The 10,224-nt window shown below is 33.4% G+C and overlaps 1 protein-coding gene across 1 annotated transcript; it reads left to right on the top strand.

Moving 5' to 3' along the window:
• The first annotated feature begins 5,405 nt into the window (after positions 1-5,405).
• Positions 5,406-6,578, top strand: LOC110098470 (zinc finger CCCH domain-containing protein 2). The gene has a single exon (XM_020825310.2). It carries the CDS (start codon positions 5,441-5,443, stop codon positions 6,173-6,175), a length of 735 nt encoding a protein of 244 aa, XP_020680969.1. The 5' UTR covers positions 5,406-5,440; the 3' UTR covers positions 6,176-6,578.
• Positions 6,579-10,224: the final 3,646 nt, after the last annotated feature.

Here is a 10,224-nt window from a genome sequence, read left to right as displayed (position 1 = left end):
TTCAACCAGTCACCTCCTTCAGACCAGGGCCCCTCAGATTTATAGATGTACTTCTTATGTGTTATTTTTATTAGACTTTGGAGATGTGATGTGATGTTTTAAGTAGTTTTTTTTTTTGTGATTGTCCTTTGTTCTTATTTTTGTTTTTATGATATGTTATGTTTGTATTGATATCAACTGTGCATCATTATATCACCTTCTTAATTTGATATCAATAAAAATGTCTTATTTTGTTTAGTTATTTTTGTTCTCTATTTGAAATGTAAGTTTGCCTATATGGTAATCCTGACTTAATTGATCTAAAATGTGTTTAATTTGAAAAGAAATACCAAAATTAATCTAATTAGGAAATCTAATTTTTCATAAATATAAGTTAATTTATAACTCGATCAAGTGAAGGTTATCAACCTCATGTTCATTTTAGGCATACATAATTTTAAAATTATTATTGTAATTTTGATGTCTTATTATTTTTTTATTTTTCTTTTCAATATAATTATCTTTGTTATTAGAGAAGTTTAGCTTTTAGATTATTGATTTTAGAAAGATCAATTAAAAATTTAGAAATATATTAGTGTAAAAAATTTGAAAGAATGCGCAATTATTCGTAAATTAAAAAGAGGCACCAAATTAGGCCAAATACAAAAATATGCATAAAGTGTGCCACAAATATTTGAAAAGTTGTGCAATGTAGCCAAACAAGTGTATTGATAATGTTCTTTCCTCTTTCTTTTGATCTTCAATTTCAAATCAATCTAATATTCAATTATATTGTGTATTGGAATTTGACTTTAATTAATCTTCATTTTATCACTTTTGTAATAATTTGTCTTATCTAATTATCTAGACTATTTCATGACCTTGATATATTTATCTTGTCTATCATATAATTTATTTTAAATGTTATAAATCTTTATTTTTCTCTAATGAACATTAATCTTGTTATTGCAATTATAATTCAATCTCTTTCAAGATCAATTATCAAAGGTTTCTCATATGACTTCTTACATTTCTTTTATTTTTTTCTTCTTTCTTCTTTTTGTTATTTTCAAAAAGGTAGATAAATATTATTTGTTTGTTTGTTTGCATTTGATTGTTTATTTGCATTTGATTTTTAGTTTTATTTTTAGTGTCTGTTAGAGTTGTTTTAATTTTTAGGACTTTTCTGTTTGAAGTGTTTTTGTGGTTGTTTTAGAGTGTTTTGTGGTTTTATGAATTTTTTTTTAAAGAGATTTGTTATAAATTGACATTCCCTTATATTCACATGCTTAATCATTTAGGAAGAATTCAGGAGAAATTTAAAAATTTTATTTTATTCAAACAATAATTATTTTGCCATCATAAAAAAGGAGGAGATTATTGAGATAGTTGCTTATTAGTTTTGCATTTTTGATATTATTATGACTTGTATGTTTTTTTATGATTCCAATATTATTGATTTGATTATTATTTCTTCTAACATATTTTGAAAGAATTATTTTGCTTATGTGTGTACTAACATATCAGAAAAATCATACTCCAAATTATTGAAGACTTCAAATTAATATCAGTTTAGACTTTATTGTAATTGAAGTCTATATTTTTTAATTTATTGAATCTAAGAGAGTATGATTGTAATTGAGTAACTGAGCACACACACACACGGGGGGGGAGTGTTTAAAATTCATATTTTTTAAATTGATCGTTCTGTACGATATCACTTCGTACGAGATGATCTGGTCAGTTATTTTTTCCAACAAGTAGTTGAACCAACATAAATGAAAACAATTTTTTTAAGTATAGATCGTACGGGACGATCTTAATTTTCGTACAAGGACAAATGCCTCTGTTCTACTCTAGACAACGATTGTATGGAATGATATTAATTTTTATACAGGGAAGAACGCCTTTATTTTGTTCTCGGACAAATATTATACGGGATGATCAAGAATTTAATAGAGGGATGAACACCTCTATTCTGCTCTGGACGAAGATCGTACGGGACGATAAAAATTATTGTATATGTATGAACGCCATTTTCTATTCTCGTTCATTTCATCCTAATGTTTCATACAAATGAAATTAAATTTTCTAACTGTTCATCACGAATGAACATAGTTCATACCAGACAATGATCGCGTATGAAATTGTTTCGTACCGATTCATAAAAGTTTCATACACAATTGTATTTGAATTATTCGTACGTATGAACATACGATTGTACTTTGTGATCGTGTGCGCTTTAAATTGAAAAATTCATTTTCCTGGATAGTTTTTCATGTCTTTTGTATAAAAGGTCAACTAAAACTAATGTGATTAATTCTTATCTATGTGATTTTTTAAGGGAAATTGAAGAAGAGAGTGTGAGAGAGTGTTTGAGAGAGATTTCTTGTAAGTGGAGTGCGAAGGGTTCACAAGGTTACTCAAAGGTAAGGATCTCCTTGTAATTGTGGTTATCACTCTTCCTCTTGTCTTTCTAGATTGCTCGCGAGAAGATCTTCGGATAAGATCCAATTCTTTGTCGGCACTTAGGAAGTGTGAAAGGATGAAGGTTCTCTGCCTACACTTAGAGAGTGTGAAAGGATGAAGGTTCTCTGCCTACACATGGAGAGTGTGAACAGCCGAAGGTTCTCTGCCTACACTTGGAGAGTGTGAAAAACCGAAGGTTCTCTGCCTACACTTGGAGAGTGTGAAAGGATGAAGGTTCTCTGCCTACACATGGAGAGTGTGAATAGTTGACGGTACTCTACCTATACTTGGAGGGTGTGAAAGGATGAAGGTTCTCTTCTTATACTTAGAGAGTGTGAAAGGATGATGGTTCTCTGCATACACTTGGAGAGTGTGAACAGCCGATGGTACTCTGCCTACACTTGGAGGGTGTGAAAGGACGAAGGTTCTCTACCTATACTTGTAGGGTGTGAAAGGACGACGGGGATTGGTGAAAGAGAGTTTTTGTAAAGACTTCTCTGCCTTACTGTAAGAGCAAAATAAGAGACACTTTTGGTAATAGTGCAATACCTGAAGAGGGAGTCTTCAAGGAGTTGATATAGGTCGTGCTTGATCGAACCACTATAAATCTTTGTGTTATTTAAATTCCGCATTTTATTTACTGCAAGTTATTTTTCCATGGTTGAAAAGTTTTATTTTAAAAACTTTAATTAACTTGCTTTGTGAATCAACCGGTTTCACTTTTAAAATCCAAGAGAATTTTTAAAAATAACAATTCATCCCCCCCCCCCACTCTTGGTTAGCCTTGGGACATTAGCTTAGGTTTAATAACCTAATCAAGATTCAATAAGAATCATCTAGATTCAAAAAGAATAAACACTTTATACTATATGACTTTTTTTTCATATTGTATGATTTTAATTTATATTGTATCATCTATTGTGATCTATCAAAATCCTAGCTGCAAAAGGTTAAGGAAGATATTAATTAGACAATATGATTTGGTTAGTATTGTATGCCCTGATTAAAATATTTCTTAATTAATCCCTCGATATTAGGCTATCAAATTATGAACAATTATAGTGACCGGTCGTACTGTACGATACAGTTCATATAATAAGATTGCAATACTTAGAGGAGTCTAGAGATGGTTAGAAGATGGTGTAGGCTATAATGAGAGGATGATGGTTATCAAATAACTATGTTTATGTGATGTAGGTGAGACGATGATTGGTGATGGAAATTGGATGATGGTGGTGGATAATGGAGATTCTTAAAGTCAAATATCAAGTAAGGCTTTAAGGGTTTTCAAATATTTAAGCTCTCTACAATCTCAAGTCTTCGACTCTTTTATATAAAGAATGGGGATTTATTTATATTATTTCAGGAGTGATCTTTTGTTAATTCTTAATGACATCTGAATCAGATGATAATACATCTGATGAATTTTCCACATTAAGCCACTCAATTTGATTATGAACATGTAAGATTTGAAGACCTTTTGGTCCTTCAATTAATATCTTGATGTTCCTAAATATGCTTCAAATGACTATTTGGAGGCCACTTTTTACATTTTTCGTCCGTCTTATTGAGTTGTTCAGTTTGCCTTTAAGTTGACTGAAATTAGAGTTTGAATGATGATCCTAAATTTAATTTTGGATGTTTCCAATTATTTAAATAATACCTATGATCTATGTTTAATCATCTAAAATCTCTATTGACTTGTGAAATACAAAACACAATAATGACACATTTTTTATCTTCTATCTTTCTTATATTTATTAAAAAAAAAATTATATTATTAAACTCATAATTCAAAAATGATTTAATATTTTTCCAAAAGGAAAATATAGTAGGACTGCATCTATCACACATTATCAACTCATAATTTAGGACTCAAATAACTCTATCTTTTCAAACAAGAATTTTGGTGTAATATTTAAATTAAAAAAAGCTTAATTTAAATTTATGATCTTATAACCTTGATTTCAATAAGCATGTATCCAACCATATGAAAAGGTTTCCAACCTAACTCTAATTGAACCAAAATCAAACACTTAAGTGTAGTTGAAACATCATGATGTTTATTAAAGGAGCAAATGATCTCTGAATCTTTGTGCTTATTTATCCAAATAAACAACTCAAAGGGCTGAATTCAATCAACCTAAGTGCTCTCAATTCTAAGCTTAGTCAAGAGCACTTAACTGCTTAAAAAAAAAGTCTACAATTGAGGGAATAAACATGTATCGTCTGGTGGAGCATTTTAAGAGTTGGGACAAAGCCAAATAAAAATGCTATTGCTGTCTCAAACTTTACAAATCTAATACATGGTCAAAGCTGAATGAAATTATTTCTTCTAATTCAACTTTATCGGAATATTATTGCTCATAATTCAAAGCGGCACAAGGATTTGTTTGGAAAGGCTACAACGGTTTATAAAGTTGGTTTTGACATTGTTGTGAAGAAACAACTTTGTTATTTTTATTGCATAAAGTAACTTTCAATTGCTATAATTTCTAAAATATAGATAGAATTAATAAGAAAGACAAAGCCAAATAAAAATGCTATTGCTGTCTGAAAGATAAAATAGCCAAAAAGTTGTCTCAAATAAATCATGTTCAAATAAATCATGTGATCTATGACTCATATATATATATATCGTAGGATAATTTTATTCTAAAAATATTAGTTCATATTTTTTAAAATAAAAATATAATGAGCATTATTGTTCAAATACAATTATTATAAGAGAAATAAAGTAAAAATTTTATTTTTCCTTTTCATGTTAATATTTTTGTTTCTATATATTTTGTCTAATATATGAAAGTTTTTACTCTTAAAGTTTTCAATAATATAATTAAATAATAATAAATAAATAAAAACATCTCTCCATCGTGTCCGTAGTGGAGTATTCTGCGGAGAACGCTCTTCCGCAGGTACAATATATCTCACTGAAATCCGGTGTTTATAAACCGCCCTCACGCCACTTGTTCCACCCTTGCAACTGAAAAACATGAAAGTTGGACACAGAACAGGGTGTCATCCGACTGTACATGTTCCACCATGGACGACCGTGGAAGAATCTGATGTGCTGGTAAGGCCCTATCCCATGCCGGTAAGCGGCATCGCTTTCTCCGGCGGCGACGGCGAGCTATCACCGTACACTTTGAGGGAGCTGACTCTGTTCATGAAACATCGGTTCCTTCCCTCTAACGATTCGAATTCCAACGAGTCAGATCTCGCTGATCCTCCTTTAGGATCTTACTCCTCCGACTTCTTTCGGATGTACGAGTTCAAGGTGAAGCGGTGCGCAAGGGGAAGATCTCATGATTGGACTGAGTGCCCCTTCGCTCATCCAGGCGAGAAAGCCCGGCGAAGGGATCCAATGAAATTTCAATACTCGGGGACTTCGTGCCCTGATTTCCGCAAAGGAAATTGCAAGAAGGGAGACGCCTGCGAGTATGCACACGGGGTGTTTGAGTGTTGGCTTCACCCAACCAAGTATCGAACTCAGTCATGCAAGGACGGGACCGCTTGCCGTCGACGTGTTTGCTTCTTCGCGCACACGCCGGAGCAGCTCCGCCTGACGACCAGTCAGCAACCCAGCCCCAAATCGGACATGGATAACATGGTTTCCTCGATACAGAATATGCAGCTGGGGAAAAGGGTGGAAACGAAGAAAGAGGCGGTTAAGGATGATGGGAGGGTCTCGCCGGATTTTGGATGGGTTTGGGACCTGGTGAAGTAAGAAATTAGCATCGAAGAATTTTGGTCTCTATTGATTGAGAAGAGATGAAATTGCTGGTTGTTTGTCTATTTTTTTCACCGCGGTTGTGGATGTTAGAGTTTGGGTTCTGTGAATATTTAGCTTTGCAGATAATTCGAGTGATGTTTCACTCCTTTGATAAAGAGGAGAGGAGACGGAGAAAAAAAATTGTTTCGTTCTACCCTTACTAGTTTTTATTTTGGTTCAAGATTTGCTTTTTTTTTATGTACATACGAAATACTTTCCAGGCGTGTAGTGTGTAGTGTGTAGTGTGTAGTGTGTAGTGTGGAGTGTTTATATATTAGCTTTTTTTAATTAAAAAGTAAATTTGGGATATTACTAATTGAAATAAAATAAGCTAGATATTTATGGGTTGTATGTATCATGATTTATGTGATTTTTTTAAGGAGCATGATATTTAATTTAAATTAGGAATAAGAATAGAATATTAACAAAATAATTAAAAAAAAACAAGCCAAACAGAATGATGCACATCATTGAATGCACCAAATTTTTTGACGTAATTAGAATAAGTCAAATTGTTGGCGCATTCAATAGAATGCATCGAACTGTTTGATGCATTCAAGCGCATTATATTGAATGTGTCAAACTATTTATCGCATTGTTACAGTAATTTAGAATTTAGTCTGACTGAATAGAGTGAATGCGTCAAATGATTTAACACATTCTTTAGAATACATCATTCTGTTTGGATAGTTTGTTTGTTTTTAAAATTGTTAATATTTAGCTCATACTCCTAATTTAAATTAATCATCATGCTCCTTTAAAAAAATCTGATTTGTGTAGTTTTTTTTTTTTTTTCATTTATGTAGAGGTTTTTTTATTGAAATCTTGTTGTGGATACAAAGTAATCTTATTAGGTAGCACGTATGAAAGTCTAAACAATAGCAAATTGGAAAGAAAAATTTTGAAAAATTAAATAATTTTTTGCTAGAAAATACAAGTTAAAAGGATGCAAGTTAATTAGAATATGTCTTACTAATCCTGAAATAACCTATATTTAATGATTTAGTTTGATTTTCGCAGCATAAAAATGTTCGTATTAAATAATTCAACTAAAATTATATATATATTTTTAACAAAAATTATTATCTAGATACTTAAGTAATCCTTCATAATTTCAAATAGAAAATGAGATTGTTGGGAAGAATTTTCTTTGGAAAATTATAGCAGTTTTAATAGTGATTTCTCACAACGAGCACATCATATGTGGGCAAGTAGCTTTAGGACATTTGATGATCTCGGTTGTTGGGATCTATCGGCGAGTATTTCCATTTCAGAGCTCCGGCTTAGGAACAATTATTACGTCCTCTGACCGGACGTAGAGCTACGTTCGGCCGCCAATAACATGTCGCCACGTGCTCTTACTCTAAACCGCGCGGCCCGACGACTTGACCCGGAGCGGAACCCGGGAATGCTATGTTCGTGATTTTCTCGTTATTGCTCGGTATTTGCTAGGTATTGCTTTGAAAAAATGAGAAAAATCGCTCTGTGAAGACCAATACCATGCAAATACCGAGTTGTACCGAGTTTTTTACAACTCGGTACAACTCAGTATTTGCTCAGGATTTGCTTGGTATTTCTAGGTATTTGCTCGGTATTGCTAGAAAAAACTCGGTACAACTCAGTATTTGCTCGGTATTGCTAGGTATTTGCTCGATATTGCTAGGGATTTTCTCGGTATTGCTAGGTATTGCTAGAAAAAACTAGGTATAACTTGGTATTTACTCGGTATTGCTAGGTATTTGAAATATATCCAAAAGGTGATGGGATGTTGTTCGGCTCGTCAAGGATTTAAAAAAATGCACGTGCAAGAACCCAAAAAACAGCGGATCGGGTCGGCGACTTTTCTTCATGCTACGTGGCGCTAAAATATTGGTGGCCGAACGTAGAGGAGCGTACGTTCACCGGACCGAATAAAAGTTCCCGGCTTAGAGCCGAGTTAAAGTATCTTGGCAACATGATTCACGTGATGGCCCACTTTTTAAACCCGGATCATATTAATTAGTCATATATCATCAAAAAATTATCTTGATCGGGCACAAATCTCGAGATAAAAATTAAGTTGGAAACTTCAAAAATTAAATCAAAGACCATCTGTACTCTGATTTTAGTAAACTTATAATCAAACTGAAGGTCATAAAAATACGAACCCAACGACACCAAATTCAACCCAATCCGAGCTCAAATGAGTCCAAATCAAAGACCCGAAGTTCATTTGAAAGGTTCAATCCATAATTTGGATTACCAAACAATTTCCAAACATGACATGCTTATAGTCGAATCGAGTGGGTCGATGACACGAATCCAAGGAGCACAAGATCGTTAAATTTTGATATCGGTAAGACATTCAAATGATGAGTAAACAGTCTACAATCAAGATATTCAATATCGGCCGTCCATTCAAACCTCTCCCAGAAAATTATAAATAGACCTCTCATTTTCCATGAGACGGGACCCAACCAAGAAGAGAAGAGAATGAAGCATGGAAGTAAGAGGAGAAGAGAATGAAGCATGGAAGCAAGAAAATAATGAAGAGATCTCTCTTGCCACCATACTCCTCTTCGACCACTGCCGTACTTCCACCCGGCAGGCGATCGAAGGAAGCATTTTGCCCAACCGCCGACTGAAGCCGGAGTTCTTCCAAACAGCCGACTGACGCCTGAGTTCTGTCCGACCATTGACTGACCCCAGAGTTCTGCCCGACAGCCGACTAACGTCGGAGTTTTGCCCGACACCGGACTGACGCCATATTTCTGCCCAGCCGCCAATAGAAGATGGATTTCCGCCCCGCCACCAAACATCGCCAGATTTCCGAACTCCATTTGTAACTGAATTTTATCTCGGGATTTGATTATTGTAACATGATCATCCTCAATTTCAGGGATAAGTTATTCATTTGTAATATAAGCAAACACTAGTTGAATGCTTTCAACTGGGTATGACTCCATGATTTTTTCCCTTTTTTAGGGTTTCCACATAAAAATTCTAGTGTTACATTTTTCTTCTGTTTATATGCTGGATATCCATATAACACTGAGAGAAAAATTTTAGAAGGGCTATACTTACATATTCAAATATGTGAAAGATTATGGGAGTTGAATATCTATATAGTTCTACATATTTGGTGTGTAGGGAAAAAAATGCATATGTTAATCTACGCATATAAAGGGCTTCTTATGACTGATGAATCCTATTAAGTGAAGCAACAAAAATAATTTTATTAAAGTGCATAATCAAACTAAATGTGTCCAATCAAAGGTTCCTACCAAAAAATGGAATGCAACAGTAAAATGGTAATACTAAATTGGGGAAAAAACACATGAAAGCTGAATGCCTAAGCTAATAACAAAATCAATTAAAAGAGGATGATTGTAATGGAAAAAGACTTATAAAAGGTATAGCTAAGTTAGGATATACTTAGTCAAATGAGTAATATTAAAACATAATCAAAAGATTATGAATATATATAAGAAGATTGAACCAAAAGAACATGGTTGAGTTAAGAAGAAACCTAATTAAAAGTGCATATAATGATAAAAAAAAGAATTTAAACAAAAGAGAATGACAATCAAGTTTAGAGGTGTAAATGAGTCGAGTTGAGTCAACTTTTAGCACAATCAAGTTTAGCTCGTCAGTCTAAAAATGAGTTTGAGCTCGAGCTCAAACTCGAGCTCAAACTCAAGTCGAGCTCGACTCATTCCATTCTAAACGAGTTCGAGATGCTCATCCCATTCTAAATGAGTTCGACCCGCTCATCAAGTTTTTCCTGCTCAGTTCTGACTTTCCCACCCGAATTTCTTGTCTAGTTTTTATATTTTTCACCCAGTTTTGAGGAGGCTAAAGGTTTTTGCTTTCCCTCCCTGCTAGACCTATCATTTTTGCAGTAATAAGAACATTAAAGGGTAAAGCTGTAGCTTTTTTCTACAGTAATAAATGCTCTAATATTTAATATTAAATGCCAGCTTATTTAATAGGTTTGCTCGCCCAAAGCCATCTTATTTAAATAT

The sequence above is a fragment of the Dendrobium catenatum genome, unplaced genomic scaffold (assembly GCF_001605985.2).
Source record: "Dendrobium catenatum unplaced genomic scaffold, ASM160598v2 fragScaff_scaffold_156, whole genome shotgun sequence".
Classification (NCBI taxonomy): Eukaryota; Viridiplantae; Streptophyta; class Magnoliopsida; order Asparagales; family Orchidaceae; genus Dendrobium; species Dendrobium catenatum.
This window is presented reverse-complemented; position numbering and strand designations above follow the sequence as displayed.